General features: G+C 37.2%; 1 protein-coding gene across 1 annotated transcript in view; it reads right to left on the bottom strand.

Moving 5' to 3' along the window:
• LOC134754092 (ATP-binding cassette sub-family F member 1) overlaps window positions 1-20,155 on the bottom strand; it is a 37,151-nt gene that overhangs the window by 8,644 nt on the left and 8,352 nt on the right. Inside the window, exons 5-15 of the mRNA XM_063690167.1 lie at window positions 17,523-17,609; window positions 16,040-16,140; window positions 15,357-15,404; window positions 12,947-13,121; window positions 12,420-12,707; window positions 11,719-11,795; window positions 10,041-10,189; window positions 9,182-9,265; window positions 7,843-8,080; window positions 1,564-1,741; window positions 205-383 (exon numbers count right to left, since the gene is read on the bottom strand). Coding sequence (XP_063546237.1) covers window positions 205-383; window positions 1,564-1,741; window positions 7,843-8,080; window positions 9,182-9,265; window positions 10,041-10,189; window positions 11,719-11,795; window positions 12,420-12,707; window positions 12,947-13,121; window positions 15,357-15,404; window positions 16,040-16,140; window positions 17,523-17,609 — 1,604 coding nt within the window. The remainder of the gene's footprint in view (window positions 1-204; window positions 384-1,563; window positions 1,742-7,842; window positions 8,081-9,181; window positions 9,266-10,040; window positions 10,190-11,718; window positions 11,796-12,419; window positions 12,708-12,946; window positions 13,122-15,356; window positions 15,405-16,039; window positions 16,141-17,522; window positions 17,610-20,155) is intronic.

The raw sequence follows: 20,155 nt of genomic DNA, 5'->3' as shown, positions 1-20,155 counted from the left end.
AAAACAGTATGCCATTATTTTGGGTCTTCATCAGGAGTTTTTCGGGAGCATGCGTTACTATAAAAAATACCCAAATCATTATAAACACATTATATTTTGAAGATTTCCCTATTTCTCCAAAATTCCATCTTCAGATCCTGACCCGATGACAATTATCGATGGCTTTATAAGTGTGTATAGTATTGAGTTCGACAGGTATCTTACCAGCCTGTGGTTCCTAATGAGCTCGCCGCGGACAGGGCTCAGCTCGCCCACCAGCAGCTTGAGGAAGGTGGACTTGCCCACGCCGTTGGGGCCGACGATGGCCACGCGCGAGTTCAAGTCTATACCGAAGTCCACCTGCTTTAGCAGCGGCTTCTGACCGGGGAAGTTGAAGTCCACGTCTACAAATTAAATAGATCTTGTATTTGTGGTTGTGGGTGCCAATGCCAAGCAAGTTATATAGCCTTAAAAGAAATCCTAGCCTACCGCATAAGCTACGCAGTTTCGTTGAAAAACTTTAACAGGTACAGTATTAAATAATATATTTTAATACTTTTATTCTAACTAATATTAAATGACAAAAAAACAGTAGTAATCACGTAGCAAAGAGAATATATAGGATAGAGGGGTACTGTTGTAGCCCCATGTTCTTTAACTGATATGTGTTAAAATTGTTAAATAACAATCGAAACCGTCAACGCCATCTAGCCGAGAATAGGCCAAAGGTTGATATTGGTGGTAGCGCCATCTGTGCGAGAATCCAATTTTCTTGATTTCCGAGGCACGTTTTTTCCTTAGAGTGTATTCATCTTATACGGAGTTAGGTCTTTGCCACATAGTAACATATTGCAAATACGCTAAAACATCATGGGTTAAGTTGCAAACCTCTTTGTCTCGTTCAACGGCGTTTAGCGAGTTATGGGGTTGACTTGATTTTAACTAACGATATGCATACCTGCATCTGTTCATAATAATTTTTTTAATACAGTTGCTCAAAAAGTGGTACTTTTTGTGGCTGCGTAGCGTGTGAGAAGCTCAATTTCTCTCTTTTTACTTTTTAGTTCCAAACTATACTTTCGAAACGCAGTTAAAATTGAATTTAGCGCGGAGCAGGTACCAGGGCCTCATGAGTTATGAGGAGGTGTCGTTGACCAACCCGCGCCGGGCCCGCGGCGGCCGCGGCCGGGGCGCGCACGAGTATGAAGGTATCGCGGGCTGCGGCAGCTCGCGTATCGCGGGCTGTATAGGTACTTTTGGTTTTGGTTTGGTTTGGTGGTATGATTCTACTAATGATATATTAATTTATTATTTTTTCGCAATTGTATTAAAAAACGTCGTTTACAACACGTGTGAAATGTCTTTTCACACTAGTTGTAAAATGTACTAATGTCTTTACCCTTGGACCGCCAAAAATGTCAAGTGACGCGCGCGGCGACAACCCAATATCAGATCTTGGTGGATTCTGACAAGTTCCACGATGACGCGGCGCGCCGCGCCGCGCCGCGCCGCGCACGATAGGCGTAGCGTTCAGAGGATTAATTCAAACGGGATCTGTCCCTGTTTTATGATAAGAGTACTCACTGTGTAGCCCCAGGATGGGCGGCTGTAGCGGCGGTGGGTCAGGGAACGAGAACTTGACGAGGTATTCCTTGGGCCTCTGCAGTAATGTCACAGGCACCGCTGATTCCTCCTCTTCGCGTTGCGTCTTGCTTCTGTTCTTTTCTTGCTTGCGTGTTAACGCGTCTTTCTGTTTCTTTTCCTGTTTGGGAACACATTATACACTTAAGTTTTCCAGTTCCATTATTTAATAGATATAATATAATATATCAGGATACAGTATTTATTCAGATAGATAGATATATTTGTTTTTTAATTGGAAATTACATGTTATTTTCACTTAAAAATATCACAAATTCATAAAAAGATCTCTAAACTAATTTATAAAACGATTTATGATTAATATAGTTTTCTAAGATAGCTTAGTTCATTTTAAATGTTTGTGGGCGAATATTATGAATAATCAAAATTTAAATAAAAAAAAACTTCAATCAGCTAGTAAAGAAAAAAGAAATGATAATAACCTGCACGCTTTGCTCATGTGACAAATTCGTTTGGAATTAAACTACATTACGTCAAAGTACTTAATAGGTATACAAACACTACTAAAGTAATGGGGTAGGGAATAAATCTAACGTGTTTATATTGGCGTTACGAGTCAGCAAATGCAAAACAGCCATTTACATTAAATACATTCAACAGCAATTCGCAAGCGCCTTTTACATAGATCCTAAGTGTTTTTAAATCAATATGTATGCGACCACTACTCATCATTATCATTCTCGCTTTTAGTGCTGGAGTCGACGTAGCGTAGCATAACTAGGTCTCTCACTTTCTGGCGGTACACATCTCATCACCACTACAACTCATATTTTTAAGACAGTAAATATATGCGAAGCACACACTCATTAAGTATACCGCAATACATTCATGATTTACAAAATAAAAAATATGCACATATATTTTACAAATATGCAAGGACAGACGTAACAAGTCTAAAAAACTTCCCAATATAACAATTACAAAAACCGGCCAAGCGCGAGTCGGACTCGCGCACGAAGGGTTCCGTACCATTACGGCAAAAAAACAGCAAAAAAATCACGTTTGTTGTATGGGAGCCCCATTTAAATATTTATATTATTCTGTTTTTAGTATTTCTTGTTATTGCGGCAACAGAAATACATCGTCTGTGAAAATTTCAACTGTCTAGCTATCACGGTTCATGAGATACAGCCTGGTGACAGACGGACGGACAGACGGATAGACGGACAGCGGAGTCTTAGTAATAGGGTCCCGTTTTTACCCTTTGGGTACGGAACCCTTAAAGCAGATTTTATTAAAATATACAAGTAAATTTTTCGAAAAACTTTAACCCGTCTACGGTTTTTTTGTGCATCAAATCTTTTTATAAAGTTTTGTGATTTACACCTTACTCCTCAAAAGCAACTTAGTAGTTATGGGAAACATACCCACATACAATACACACACGTGAATGAAATGAACTAAATGTAAAGCAAATGCAAAAAAGCACGTGAAAGACACCAGCGAGGATCTCATGTTCCGTTTTGTAGGCATTTGCGGAACATTATATTATAACATGTAATTAAAGCAATATTTTATGCAACGCCGTAATAACGCAGTAGCACGCAGCGTTCCTAAATTAGCGCAGCGCGCAGCCAAGAACAAGTGAGTTATGCGCGTGGAAATGATTAACTCTGAACTCATATTGAAGTTATACTTTGTTACTCGTTTGTATTACGCAGGAATCACAGAAATAAAGATAATACAAAGCAGCGCTATGTAAAAAAAACCGGCCAAGTGCGAGTCGGACTCGCATTCCAAGGGTTCCGTACATTACACAATTTAAACAATGTATTTTTTATGTGAAACGTGAGAGACGTCTTTAAAAAACCCGTAGGGGTCGGATCAAAAACTAAGTAATTAAGTCCGACTCACGCTTGACTGCACATTTCTAATAGGTTTTCCTGTGATCTATAGGTAAAGATCTATTTTGTGTATTTTTTTCAAAATTTTAGAAGTTTCGGAGATAAAGGGGGGGGGGAAGTGGTAATTTTTTGCCTATTTTCTTGAATAACTTCTACACTGTTTATCCTAAAATTATAAAAAAAATATATTTGAGATTGATGATGAGATGATGCTCACAATGAGCTCTTTCATTTGATATGTAACACGATATAGTTTGAAAAACTATTTTTTTTTTTTATTAACCCCCCAACAGTGGCCCCATGTTAAAATTAATTTGTTTACGTTACATGTACGTCTTTGGGTCACAAACTTACATATGTATACCAAATTTCAACTTAATTGGTCCAGTAGTTTCGGAGAAAATATGCTGTGACAGACGGACAAACAGACAGACAGACAGACGCACGAGTGATCCTATAAGGGTTCCGTTTTTTCCTTTTGAGGTACGGAACCCTAAAAACATAAATATTAATGCCATAAAATAAATACATATTTTGGGAAAATCTTACAAAGATCAACCTAGTCCCACAGGAAGCCCAGTAATGTTTGTTTTGTGGGTACTATACTATACGACGATATACCTATATAATAGATATAGGTAAACAGTTAAATACATAGAAGACATCCATAACTCAGGAACGAATATCTGTGATAAACACACAAATAAATTCCGTTACCAGGACTCTTTAAGTCTCTAACCCTGAAAGCGAATAAAATTTATTTTGAATTTTGAACCTCCTAACTCTCTAAACTAGATATTTTTTCAAATCGACTTGGTACAAAATTAAGAAAGACTTGTACTATGCGTATTAAAAGGCGATCAACCACACAAACTATTATTGGTGGGTATAATAGTTAAATTTGTGCATGTGTTTATAAATTACATACATACATACCCACACCCACATACACAAAGATTTATTGATAGTAAGTATGGTCAAAGATAGATATAACTCCGTAATAGATAGATACAGTCTCAGGGAAAAACGTGCCTCGAAAATCACGAAAATTTGATTCTCGATCAGATGGCGCCACTAGTTTTGGCCTACTCTCGTATAGAGGGCGTTGACGATTTCGTTTGTTATTTATAATTTTAACGCATATCAGTGAAAGAACATGGGTCAAAAACATATAAAAATAATTAATGCAAATAAAAAAATCATTTATCCATATTTAAATACATTTTAACTTATTTTTATAAATCTTCATTTTTAGTTTTAAAGTATGTCGATAGATGGCAGTGAATTTACAGTGTTTACAAAATTTACTATGACAGTACCGCTCTATCTTATTATATCCTCTTTGGTATGATATACCAACCAACAACATATTAGAGATCAGAAAAAAAGCCTTGCACACCATAGAACCTTAACATGGGCAATCGGAATCGCAGCGCATCGCATCGCATCGCATATATGTACACATATACTAGTATATTTTATGAGCACATTCGCAATAAGCAATTATTATCTTAAAACACACTTCATCTATTATTATAATGAACATAACGCTTTTGCACCTTGCAAATAACTCTCAAACAATTACTCAAATCATGAAGTAGCTTTCTAATGCTGAATATCATGTCAATATCACACTAGCTTTGCAAGAACGGAAACGCGTCATGACACATCATATGGTCTGTTTTTTTTTTTACTGTGAAGTAATATGGAACCATAGGAAATAGTATAGAACGCTCATGTCTTTCTTGCATAGAAAATGTATGGCGTTGTACTTTATATAAAAAACCGGCCAAGTGCGAGTCGGACTTGCGTTCCAAGGGTTCCGTACATTACACAATTTAAACAATGTATTTTTTATGTGAAACGTGATTGAAATGTCTTTAAAAAACCCGCAGGGGTAGGATCAAAAACCAAGCCACCACAACCACTTCTAAACTGTTTATCCTAAAATTATAAAAAATATATATTTAAGATTCTCACAATAAGCTCTTTCGTGTGATATGTAACACGATATAGTTTGAAAAACTTTATTTTTCTATTTTCATATTTACCCCCCAAAAGTACCCCCCATGTTTAAAATTAATTTGTTTACGTCATGGTATAGTATCTCTGAAGAGGAGTAATGTAATGCTGATAATAATGCCATCTCTGGGTTATGCTGGACATCTATTCCCCTGCTGTCTAGTGCCCTGCTGAGCTAGAAGCGGTATCTCAATTGAAGATTGAATGCAAATAAGTACCTTAAATTTTAATCATAACGTTCCATTTCCAGTTCACTCGTTTTTGAGATACCGCCTTTTAGCATAAGGAGGGCTGAGTGTGGCTAGATGTCATTCTTGTGTGTGTATGGTAGAAAACTAAATATACCAAACAAATATCTAAGCAGGTAATTTAATCGTATTTAATTAAATCTAGAAGAATATTATTTTAATAAAAAATGTTTTGATAGTGTTACTAACCTTACGTTGCAAATGAACTAGGAAACAAACTAAATTTGAAACTTAAAAGTAGTTTTTTTAATATGTAGCGCAAACACCGTACAATGACAGATTGACGTATTAAGACGAATAAAAAAACCAAATGACGTTTGGTTTGACGGGAAATTTTAAAATTATTGGTTTTTAATATAAATTCCGTTTAAACATATTTTTGATCAGATTTATGTTAAGATATTAACTAACAGCGTTTCTTTATATCACAACCAACCTTGTGAGTTGTGTTGAGTTGTGCTCTTACTTTCAACCAAACCAACGCAGGCAAGATGAAAAGCAATGGCGGCCGCGCCGAATCTGTGTACCTTCTTGTATGTACATCGGTACAAGGACAAGGTAAGTAAATTCTCGAGTGTATATATATATATAGTGCCCCGGAACATTTATTTATTATTTCATCTTTATCAAAAGCTTTGATAGAGGCTTCGGGCAAAGCATATTTATGAAATGTTTGCGATGGAACATGGAACATTGTAACATTTCAAATAACAACCGTTGAACTAGCACCATTCTTAGTACCCGTAAGGCCCGTCTTTAGATACACGTTGCTCTGATTATCATAACTAAGATACTGTTTTCCGTGGCTAGGTCTTAATCTGATAAATCAACTACAACCTGCCAAAATTGGAAAGACCTACATCTAATGACAAAATCCAACCACAATACGTTTACCTTTGTCGACATTTTACATGAATTATATCCTGATTCACTGATTTCTTGTTACCTAACATTAAATGTGACAATAGCACACCCTTAAAATGCATGCTCAACACTTGTCCTGTTTCGCTATAAAATAATCTTTTTATAATTTTAATAACATCTTAACTGTAAATATATTTTCAGGTATTAAAAAGCTTCCAGAATAAAGTTGCGACACGGCAGGTATCATGCTTTTCTTCGATAAGTTTTTCGATTTTGTCAATGGCAATTTCAGTGAACCTAAAAAAGGAAAAATCGACCTATGCGCTGTAACACCCAGATGACCGCACCACAAATTGTGGATAAAAAGCTGGAATGTTCTAAAAACTATGAAATATCCGACCAAAAATTGATCTAAATTAAATCAACAAAATGTTGGATCAATGAAGCTTTCCAAGTTATTTTGGGATCAAGAACTTCAAGAAGAAGAAATGAAATAGGTTGCCTCTGATTATTATTTAAAACATAGTCAGGAAATAAATTGTTACATACTATATGTAAATACCTACTAGCTGTTAAGATATTTTCACGCTGTATTTGCATTTGTCTTAGTTACTTGGAATGGAACGTATGTAAATAAGTAGGTACTTATAAATAATATATTGTACTTGATTCAACATAAGTTTTCATTTATTTATTCTGGAAAACTGATTTATGTAGTTTTCTAAGCATATACAAATGGAATTTGGTACGACAAAGAAAACTACATAAATCAGTTTCCAAAATTAAAATTGTTACTTGTAGGTAAAGAACCCATAAGTATGTGTGTGAGTGTGAGTGTGAGCGTGAGCGTGTGCGTGTGCGTGTGTGTGTGTGTGTGTACATGTGTGCGTGTTTACTGCATATACAGTCTCATTAGTTGAGAGCAGGACCGCTAGGGGCAGCACTAGTAGAGACGTGAACGTGAAATGTCCGAGAGTTTCTTATCTATTACAGTAATAACATATACTAATCTATGGTTTACGTTATATATCCGTCTTTGGGTCACAAACTTACATATGTGTACCAAATTTCAACTTAATTGGTCCAGTAGTTTCGGAGAAAATAGGCTGTGACAGACGGACAGACAGACAGACAGACGCACGAGTGATCCTAAAAGGGTTCCGTTTTTTCCTTTTGAGGTACGGAACCCTAAAAAACAGACTATAATTAAGTAATAAACATACGGCCTGTTTCTTAGACTGTCCATGCGCCTTCAAGTCCTTCAGCCTCTTCTCCTGTTTCTCATACTCCTTGATTTGCTCTTTCCTCTTCTGCGCGTACATCTTCTTGAACATGGAGTAGTTGCCCTTGTAGTAGAACAGCTTCTGCTGGTCGAGGTGGATGATCTCGTTGCACACGTTGTCGAGGAAGGACTGGTCGTGGGACACCACCAGCAGCGTCTTCTTCCAGCCTTGGAGGTAGCTGGCGATATCATGTTTAGCGTTAAGGGCGGTTCGGGAGAGATGATGGACCTTCTATTGGTAATATATGTATAGTCTTAGTGTAGTGAGTATGTGGTTAAATATAACTTAAAAACACAACGGCGGCAACGGTGGCGGGGTGGCCTAGGGGTTCATGGCGTTAGCCGCGATAGCTAAAGACGCCGGTTCGAATCCGGCCTTCACCACTGGAGGGCTTCGTCACTTTTTCTTTAATATATGACATCTATTACAGTTTTTAATTTATATATAGTAGTGTGACTACTTAAAAAACACAAACCAAAATATTTACTACAATAATTTGATTTGTTCCCAAACTTGTTAAAAACACAAATCAAAATATTTCTTAAAAATAATTTTAGATGTTCCCAAAGTTGCTTCTATAGGTCTACCATATATCTGAGGCGGTTGGTAAAGAAGTTGCGCGATGATTTTCTAGTAGAAGATAGCTGAGTTTCGGGACTAAAACTAGTTTATACTTATAATTTTTTTTTACTTAACATTAATACAATAAGCTTCATGAAGCCAAGTCTTTAAGCGCCACTTGCTTCATCCCACTAACCCGGGGAAACGAGAATTTGAAATACAGGCGGATTGTCAAAGTAAATTATGTAGCAACAGTAAATTTACTGCCATCTTTCGACAGAAGATTAAAACTGTTAGAACGCCAAATAAAACGCGTGTTAAATATCAAAAAGTAACGCCATCTACTCGACACTAGGCCAAAGGTATGGAGCAATCTTTTCGCGCTATGGCACCTTTGGCCCACTGATATTTAACAAATTTAATACATATCAGTGAAAGAATGAGGATCAAGTCAAATGGCGTTCTAAAAGTTTTAATCTTCTGTCGAAAGATGGCAGTAAATGTAGGGTGGCTACATAATTAACCATGACAGTAACTCTCTATACACTCTATTCTTTTTGCCCGGGGTTAACCTGGTGTCAATTAGTACTGGTAACCATGGTAACTCCAGGTTTAACCCCGGGTTAATAGTGAATGGTGCAAGTGGCCCTAACCAGTCCGTGACTGACCTTAATACCAACCGCCTCAGTTAAACATTTCAATGAATACCAGTACTTACTTGTCGAGCCAAATGACGGCGTTGAGATCCAAGTGGTTCGTAGGCTCGTCGAGCATTAGCAGCGTAGGTTCAATGTACAGAGCTCTGAAAATATAAAATAAGTATATTAAAAACCATAAATGCTAGAAGGGGGAAATATGTTTTGACAATGAATACGACAGTAGTAGAATAGAAAATTCTCGCGATAAGGGAAACCTAAGGAAAAGTTATATCCGGATCAAATATAGAAGTGAATAGGTGGATAGTCGTATAAGGAGGCGAAGGCATTGAGAAGAAAACACGTGATCCTCCCTTAAATTTGAATAGATTGGATAGCCAAATTTCTTCGGCGCCGACACTGATAAGATAATCTGCTCGTTGACTCCGTGTAAGCTAACTTTGCACTGACGTCAACAGAACAAAGTGAGGGAGTGTCACGCTGCGTCTTACGTAAGCGAACACTCACGAACGCGAAGCGAGCGGCGCGGCGGGCCCACGGCGTTCGCGTTCGCAACGAGATCGCCCACGTAAGGATTGATTCACCACGCGTCGCATAGCTTCGCTTCGCGTTCGCGTGTTGCTCGCCTACGTAGTACGCTGCATCATAGTCATCGTTGTTTATAGTTTGTCATTATAAACGTCTTATTTTCATTAAAGATGACATTGATGACATGGTCACACTTAGGGTCGGTTGCACCAAACCGTCTGACACCGTTTGACCGTTCGCTAAATTTTATTGTATGGAAAGTTTCATAGGTCTCTGCTACTTGACGTTAATCAGTCTGTTAATTGTGGTTGGTGCAACTGGCGCTTAGTAATTATTGCAAATGGCATGCAGGGTTAGCTTGGTCCGAGTGTAGTAGGGTAGGGTTGTCGGTACCTCGCCAGCGAGACCCTCATGCGCCAGCCACCGGAGAAGTTCTTGGTGGCGCGGTCCTGCATCTCGCGGCTGAAGCCCAGACCGGCGAGGATGCGCCGCGCGCGCGGCTCCGCGGAGTCCGCTCCGATCGCCTTCAACTCTGCGTACACCTACGAGTACAACCACACGGCTATAATAACTTAATATCTGGCTTGTATCGTACGCATTAACCCATGCATGATTTTTTTTTTGCCCGAAAATCCCGAAATAAATAGAATAACGAATATATATATGTTGCGTAATTGTTTGCTGATTATGGGAAAAATGGTAACAGTAACAAAATTATATCCTCGTTTTTCACTGCGGAATCAGTGTTAGAAGTTGCATAAGCTAAATCATATTTATGTAGATAAATAATTTTCAGTAAGAGATATACCTATAAAAATTTTTACTAGCATCAGAAAGGTACGCTTTGTGATATACCTATAATAAAGTTTTTAAAAATAAAATAATAACAAAGCCCGAAAAAAACGTTTAAAATCACATACTAAAAATCAACCTAATTCTGGATTTTTCCAAGTTTTCCAACATTTCGTCTTAAAACGGATGTAATTTTTATAAACTAAAATACTGCGTACATTTAAGTAAAAATCGGAAAACGGATTAGTTTTACTAATGTGATAATATATAAGAACAAATAGGTTTTATCTAATTATGTATAAAATTAAATGTTTTTGTTGTGTAGGCTGCATGCTACACTATTCATTTAAGTTAACCTTTCGCCTGTGTTTGATACGGATCCTGACAGATTTCGCAAGTCATCTATTTGTGCTTTTTCGAGAAAGATGTTTTCTGCTCTATACGGCACGACCGAGGTTTGAAACTTTGAACCCACGATTTTGAACCACTACACAAATACGAAAGGTTGCAAAGAAAACTGTTGTTCTGTTCCGGACAATTAATATGTAGTCAATTCCTGTATGTGCCCCATAAATACCATAGAGATGAGGTCCAAAGATTGTTTTTAGCTTTACTGGAGTCTATTTAGTTTCTCCCATCCTTACCAGTCAACTATTAAACAAATCAAATTATTTTTATTTTTTGATGGCGTTAGTCGCGAAAACTGTTGACGTATTCTGTTTTTTTGTTCCGTAGACCAAAATGACATTTCATGTGGTACTAAGAAAGGTCATGTCTTACACATGAAACGTCATTTTAGTCATGCATTTTAGTCTATGGAATAAAAAAACAGACATGGGATTGGCAACTGTCAAAGGTTTGCAGAGATGGCGCCATCATAGCTTGCCCCTTTTTCTATGAGATTTGGCTTAAAGGGCTGGCATCCAGGGCATTAAAAAAACAAATATTTGACACAATTCTAGGGATTGACAGGGCAAGCTATGCTGGCGCCATCTGCTAATTATTTCGACCGGCCAACCCCATTATAATACTGCCTCGCGCACTGGAAGCCTTGAACACTTTCGCTTTAATAGTATATGTTCTAGTTGTATTTTATTAATCTCAGTATATGTTTATATTTATTTCAGTTCATAATTGAATCAAAACTTGCAAGTTAAATTTGACCCACTTCTCCGTTTTACATAGGAAGGCAAGTCACCCATGTGACTTCGGTACCATCCAGTGTTCTGGCACCATGTAATGGGGCAAGTTTAAAATGGATAGTTGATAATAGCCTTACCTCATTTAATCTTTCTTGCTTGCTGAGATTTCCTTTCTCTGTTTCAGCTTCCAACTCTTTGCACTCTTTGAGCAGTTCTAAAATTAAAATTTGTAATTATAACACTTTATCAACTGTGCTACTATGAACAAAGTACAGTGAGGAGTAGTCCCAAAATAGTGGGGATTCGCTTAAGGGCATATTCGGTATCGTGTAAAATATTTCCGTAATACGTCAATTATTTGACTGTATTGTGCCTTCCTTAATGAAGGAATGTCAAAAACTCACCAGTCCTCTTAACACCGGCTTCCAATATAGTTTCCACAGCGCACATATCGTTAGCAGTGACCTGCTCGCACAACAGTATGTCTATATGGGGAGGGAGCGGGAAGGGAAGGCGCCCTGGGCCAGATGCCGCAGTAGCGTGGTTTTGCCGTGCCCGTTCGACCCCCCGAGACCGAATTATGTCCTTAGGAAAATCTGTAGTCAACTATCAAAAACTCACCAGTCCTCTTAACACCGGCTTCCAATATTGTTTCCACAGCGCACATATCGTTAGCAGTGACCTGCTCGCACAACAGTATGTCTATATGGGGAGGGAGCGGGAAGGGAAGGCGCCCTGGGCCAGATGCCGCAGTAGCGTGGTTTTGCCGTGCCCGTTCGACCCCCCGAGACCGAATTATGTCCTTAGGAAAATCTGTAGTCAACTATCAAAAACTCACCAGTCCTCTTAACATCGGCTTCCAATATAGTTTCCACAGCGCTCATATCATTAGCAGTGACCTCCTGCTCGCACAACAGTATGTCTATATGGGGAGGGAGCGGGAAGGCACGCTGAGCCAAATGCCGCAGCAGCGTAGTCTTGCCGTGCCCGTTCGGCCCCACGAGACCGTAGCGACGCCCGTGAGCGATCAGCAGGTTCGCATTCACGAATAGGTCTTTCCCTTTAGCTGCTATGGAAAAGTTTTCGACTTTGATGTCTACTGCGTTCTCCAGCGCTGCCATTTGACCTGGAAGAGGAAGGTTGGAATTGGAAATGAGTAAAAGGATATTTGATGAAGTGTTAAAAAAATGACACATACAAAGAGATGGTAAATAGCGTCGGACCATGCAAAGTTTTCATGCCAAGTGCTACGTCAAGTATGGAGTTTTTAGGGATATGTATGGATTCTTATTGCAGAGTTTGTGCAAAGTTAGCGTGGTCAGAAACTAGTTTTCATAATTTAATTATATATTCATATAAATATACCAGCAGATTTCTGCGCCTGGCTGACGGTGAAGTTGGCGTCCAGCTCGCTGTGGCCCTGCCCGCCCTTCTTTGTCATCATCTCCATCTGCTTCTCGTATTCTTGCATCTTCTTCAGTTTCTTCTTCTCTTTGTGGCTCAATTTCTTCTCCGCGGCTTCCGTTTTGCCTCCAGAAGCCTTAAAAACGTAAATACTTTATGAGCAAGTCGGATATGATTGATAACTTGACAAGTCTAATACATAAGCAGCATGCGCTTAAAAGCAAGCAAGGTTTAGCCCAAAGCTTGACTTCAGACAATACGCACGTGGAATACGAAAGGGCAATGGTTTATACTGTACGGCTGCCTTTCCACTGAGTCGGAGATGAACCGATAGGTTGTAATCGACATCTCCGCTCCGCTGAATTACAACCAATGCCATTTCGTCGCATCTCTTCTTATCTCCGCCTCAGTGGAAAGGCAGCCTCACGGCCGGACCGTTAGATAAGATTATCAAAATGATTCTTTTGAATAACAACATAATATAAGCTTGAATGAGGAAGACTTAAATAATATTAGGAGTATAAATATTGAAAATGTGTTATTTAAATAATCATTCAAACAGCGAGTGCGCTACTATAACGACATACGAGTCTGATGATTTATTGATTTATCTCTTATACCTATATTATACAGTGAGAAGTTAATATTCAAAATCTGCTTTGACAAAATAATAATAATTAGGTAATTAGGTATTTTAAAACGAAAATTACTGTTTTTAAGTTAGTTTTTTGAATAATAATAGTTATTATACAAGGGTGCAAAGTTGTATTTTACCCGCGAGTGTGGAATTGAAACACGAGCAAGCGGAAGGATTCTATAGTTGAACCACGAGCGAAGCGAGTGGTTCTAAAATAGAACCCTGAGCGTAGCGAGTGTTTTAACACACGAGAAGTAATAGTTATTTGTTATACAAGGGTGCAGTTATATTTTACCCACGAGTGTAGAATTGAAACACGAGCAAGCGAAAGGATTCTATAGTTGAACCACGAGCGAAGCGAGTGGTTCTAAAATAGAATCCTGAGCGTTGCGAGTGTTTCAACACACGAGAAGTAAAATACATTTGCGCCCGTGTGTAACACAAAACTTTTCACCTCACTATAGCGTGGAAAGTGCAACATCCACAGGCGTTAGATCATCTTCATCACTTCTTTTCTTTACGATATTATAACAGAAAACTCTGGAAGTTGTGTATTTTTACGCGAGTCGGTGAGAAAAGGTTTTAAGTAAAAAAATTGTTGACAATGTTGACATTTCTGATGTATGAAATGTCAACGATGCGTTTTGAAATTGCATCGACTCAACTTGTGCGTTCAGAATTATATTTAACATCATTAATTTTAAGGTTTATGACTTAAAATCATTTAATTAAAGCTAAATTTGGTATTTTTTATTAGATTTACAAACCATTTATTTAATGATAATTAATATCGAACGAACCATTATCATGAGCGTTTTACGTTTTGTTATCTGTCAAGCTACTTAAACACGCTCCATCCAAGGTCAAATTACTTTCCCCACTAGTGGATAAAACGCGTTTTTCCCCGCTTGTATTGAAGGATAAACGACAACTTTCCGAGCTAGTGAGGGGAAAATTACATTTGCACCCGTGTGTAACACAAAACTTTTCCCCTCACTATAGCGAGGAAACTCGCCTCACTATAGATCATCTTCATCAACTGGAATCACTCATTTTTTTACGATATTATAACAAAAATCTCTGGAAATTCTGTACTTTTACATGAGAAGTTTTTAAGTAAAATTTTTGTTGACAATGTTGACAATGTTGACTTGACATTTCTGACGTATGAAATGTCAATGATGCGTTTTGAAATTGCATCGACTTAACTTGTGCGTTCAGAATTATATTTAACATAATTATTAAAAAACAAACGTTTATTATGGAATTTTAAGGTTTATGACTTAAAATCATTAAATAAAGCTAAATCTGGTATTTTTTATTAGATTCTCAAACCATCTAGTTAATGATAATTAATATCGAACGAACCATTATTATGAGCGTTTTACGTTTTGTTATCTGTCAAGCTACTTAAACACGCTCCATCCAAGGTCAAATTACCTTTCCCACTAGTGGATAAAATGCGTTTTTCCCCGCTTGTTTTAAAGGATAAAAGACGGCTTTCCGAGCTAGTGAGGGGAAAAGGTTATTTTTGAATAGTAATATTAATATACCTTTGGACAGTGGGATAAACTACACAGTTCTATCCAATCGATTTCTTATGCAAAAAGTGACTTACCCCTTCAGCCTCATCTTAGTTCGATATCACTATCACATAAAGCGTTTTGAATATAACCTCAATTGTACAATAATAAAATATTATATAAATGTAGGTACATATACCGGTAAAGTTACCTTACTGTCTTCATCTCCTGAAGCATCACTGCCATCCGCTGTTTTGCCCTAAATAATTCAAAGCCCAATAAAACAATAGAACATAATAAAATTGAAAAAATACAAATAATAAAAAAGAAATTTATATATATATATATATATATATATATACAAGGTGGCTAAAAAATATATGCATTCCCGTTGGCAGTAAAGCTTGATTTCCTCTTACGCTGACATCGGTTGCTGACGTCGGTCGAGCGTACGAATTAACACAATGTTCTATGGATCCCCGCACAGCGACGCTTACGTCCGCGGCGGATTTTTCTTCCGACGGTACGCTCGACCGCCGTCACCGACTGACTTCAGCGTAGGAGGCCTAAGGTTGTGGGATTATATTCAGCAACTTTAACTATGGGACCAACTACGAAGTCGCGAAAAAAATTTTTACCCTCCCATAGAAAATGGACCAGCCAAATGGGACTATGGGACCAACTACGAAGTCGCGAAAAAAATTTTTACCCTCCCATAGAAAATGGACCAGCCAAAATGTATGAAACAGCCAAATTTTTTTCACGTTTTCGGGGTTGGTCCCATAGTAAAAGATACTCAGTATAATCCCAAAAACTCCCTGGCAACGGGAATGCCTTTATTTTTTAGTGTATATACCATTATGTCATTCATGTATACAATTAAAAAACATATACCTTAGACTTTATAAACTTTTCAAATTCTGGCAAAGACTCTTTCAGATTTAGTTTTTTGATTTCTTCCTCCACATCATCTACAGGCGTTTTGCTTTTATTACCTGGAATATATATTGCATTTTAATTTGATAAACTCCTAAGCAAAAAGTATTTAATCAAAACTCACACATTACACACGCGTTCTACGGGCACCACTCACCAGTTACGGTACCATACAATTTAGCACATAACATTACTAGTACAATCAGCAGCAGAAGTTGCTAAGCGGGCCAGGTGTTCAAAATGATCTTGACGCGACTTATATTACTTAATTTTGAACACCTCGCCCGCTTAGCAACTACTGCTGCTGAGTTACCCTGCTGACTGCAAACGTGAATAGGGCCTAATCATTACATATTCACACAATAACTCTTTATTGTCATACAATTCGCTAAAGACGATCCTGAAAGGACCACGTCAACAACGCGTCTAAAGCAGGAAAACGAATTAACCGCGACAAAATGTATGAAAACGAGTGGCAAGGACCAGTGTAAAACGTTATTATATAAGGCAGGAAATCGTATTACGTGGATTCTTCTAATATAATTACTAATTATAAATTAGGTATACAGAAATGCATAGTGATGTATGTATGTACACAACAAAAAACATATAGACTTATATTGACCGGGATATAGACCCTTACGGGTTACCTTTTGTATTGTTTTTGAGCTCCCGATATTTCGACGCAGTTACATGCATCTTGCTCACGGGTAAAACTGAAGATAGGGGGTGGGTGTCAAAGTTGTGAAATATCGGGAGCTCAAGAACAATACAAAAGGTAATCGCGGTCTATATCCCGGTCAATATAAGTCTAGTGAAACTAACCGTAAATCATTTAAAACTGTTAAAAACATATCATTTTATGCATAATTTAAAAAAAATAGATAAAATTATACAGGATAATTATTTTGATCGTAAATTAATACACTTTCCGTTGTTTTATTCAAATTTGTGCAGTATTTATGTTTAAAAAATTACATTTCTTTTAAGACGAAATGGCGGAAAATTGGGAAAAGTTGATGATTTTTAGTACATATGTAATTTTATTTAGGCGGTTTTTTCGGGGTTTGCAATTATTATTATTTAAAAAGTTTAAATGTGACGTTTTCAAATAAAAGGTACCACATTGTCGGTTGTCAATAAGGTTAATTTCAAATTGAAGCTTTAAGGAAATAGCACCGTATTGCCAAGCGACAATAAGTACCCTTTTGATTGAAAGCGGCACAAATTTCTAATGGTACACAGTAAGATTTTTTATATGTCTTTTACCAACAATTGTATAAATTTACATAAATTATGATTTACCCTATGTAAATTCATACTGATTTTGCAGTGAAAATCGATGTTTTGTTTTTTTTTCAGAATCAGTAACTAATTATGTAAGACATATTAATCAAAAAGAAAAAAATATGCATTTAAGGGTTAAGCTATTAGAACGCACCCTTTTTCTTAGCAGGCAATACTTGTTCATCGGGAGAATCTTCTTGTTCCTCCTCACTTTCGTCGACTGGCAACTCTTCTTTGTTACCTGCAAAGATTGTTACAACCGTTCGTACATAGACAGGATAGGCACACATGATTACATTAAATGTAAAAGTCAACTACACATGCCACCCCGAAAAGGTGTTAACATCTTTATTCTTAAATATATATTTTTACCACGTCAGTGGCAAACAAGCATACGGCCCGCATGATGGTAAGCAGCCACCATAGCTTATAGACGCCTGCAACTTTAGAGTTGTTACATGCGCGTTGACGATCCTTTAAAAACCTGTACACTCCCTTTTTGAAGAACCCCATATTATAGGCCCTCGGGAAAACCTCGACGGGGAGCTCGTTCCACAGCCGGAGCAGCGTCCTTCAATAGGCTTGCAATAGTATTTTCCTTTTGAGGCAGCGTACCTCAAAAGGAAAAAACGGAACCCTTATAGGATCACTCATGCGTCTGTCTGTCTGTCCGTCTGTCACAGCCTATTTTCTCCGAAACTACTGGACCAATTAAGTTGGAATTTGGTACACATATGTAAGTTTGTAACCCAAAGACGGACATGTAACGTAAACATGTAATGTAATTTAGTTATTTATAAGTAGGCATACTTCTTACGAATTATGTTGTGATTATGTGGCGCTATGCCGTCTTTAATGTAACATACAAGCACAAATGTTGTATCTCACTGAATTAATTTACTTTATATATATTAATACAGCCCGGCAGCGGCAACTTGAATATGTCATGTTAGCTTAAAAGTCTTTGCTTACGGTGGCGTCGTTGATCGGGTCGCCACTTTCCCGAATGAAGGTTGAGGGAAACGATGGCTGAGATACGCGTCATACTCGTGAACGGGTGCTGTTTGTGGAGACCGGTCTGTTTAAGTTTACACGGGCTTCATTTTACCTATGTAACTCTACTTTTGAGTGGCATTAACGTGAGGCACTTCATTCGGTTCTTGTCTGTTTGTCTGATTTAATATCTTGTCTTTTTATTAATTATATAACAATTCAAGTCTTGGAGACCCTTTACATCTCTGGATAATTTGATGATCTTTTTTATTATTATATACCTACATTTTATCTCTGACACCTAGAGACTTTTACATCTCTAAACAATTTTAGTACTTCTGTTGTTTGTATATTTTTTATTAGTTTTTTTTTGTGTAATTTGACATTTATATTTATGTAATTGTTTATTGTAATTTTGGGTTAATTTTATTGTTTGTAAAAATTGACATGTAAAAGTGCCCCTGTGGCCTATTTGCTGAATAAATGTTTGATGTTTGATGATTGACAAATGAATTTTAAACATGGGGGCCACTTTTGGGGGGTAAATGAAAAAATTCAAAAATAAAGTTTTTCAAAGTATATCGTGTTATATATCAAATGAAAGAGCTCATTATGAGAATCTCAAATATATTTTTTCTATAATTTTAGGATAAACAGATTAGAAGTTATTCAAGAAACTAGGCAAATAATGACCGTCCCCCCCCCCCCTTTATCTCCGAAAAAAATTCTAAAAAAATACACAAAATAGATCTTTACCTATAGATCACAGGAAAACCTATTAGAAATGTGCAGTCAAGCGTGAGTCGGACTTAATTACTTAGTTTTTGAACCGACCGCTACGGGTTTTTTTAAGACATTTCACTCACGTTTCACATAAAAAATACATTGTTTAAATTGTGTAATGTACGGAACCCTTGGAACGCGAGTCCGACTCGCACTTGGCCGGTTTTTTTTTTAATGGTATCAATCGATCAGGTTTGTTTTTGGGATCAAAAGTCTATATGGGACCCATTGCATTAAAGCAATACAAAAGTCAGAGATGATTGTCAAGTCCGACAGTTTTACTTTACGTCACTAAGAGCTCATATTGAATGTATGGAAAAGAAGTAAAATTGCGATTTTGTCGGTGAAATATTGCGTTTATGCATATAGTTGTCGTACATTCTTTTTTTGGATAAAATGCAAGGAATCAATTTGTATCTACTTTATTCCTTTTTGGAAGTTAATAAAAACTTTAAATTTGGAAACTTTTAGATCCTGTGTTTTTTATAATTTCCATATATTATTTTAATATCCACATTATTGTGATAAATTGCTCATTTACTATCTATTTTACTAGATTTTGTTATAAAATTCAACATGTGTCATGTAAATATCCCCACCTTGTCTGTGTGGAACGATGATGACACGATGATGATGATTGATAAAAACTATCCTATGTCCTTCCTCGGGCCTTGACCTTTTTCCTTCCGAATAAATCGGTTCAGCGGTAGTTATATCTTGGGACATACTGTTAAAAAGGGAAATAATTTGACGACCGGTCTGCCTGTGAAGCCAATGGTCCTGGGTTCGAATCCCGGTAAGGGCATTTATTTGTGTGAAGAGCACAGATATTTGTTCCTGAGTCTTGGGTGTTTTCTACGAGCCCCGATGCAAATTAGTTCGTCTAGTTCCACACAACAATTTTGTTTATTCTAATAAATTTTACACTTGAAGATAAAATGACCCAGTAATGCGAACCGTAATAGTAATGTTTAATCTAGTTTATTTTGATCGTATAATAAAACTGCACAA

Source organism: Cydia strobilella, chromosome Z (assembly GCF_947568885.1).
Source record: "Cydia strobilella chromosome Z, ilCydStro3.1, whole genome shotgun sequence".
NCBI lineage: Eukaryota > Metazoa > Arthropoda > Insecta > Lepidoptera > Tortricidae > Cydia > Cydia strobilella.
The sequence above is the reverse complement of the archived record's forward strand: the minus strand, read 5'-3'. Positions and strand labels throughout refer to the sequence as shown.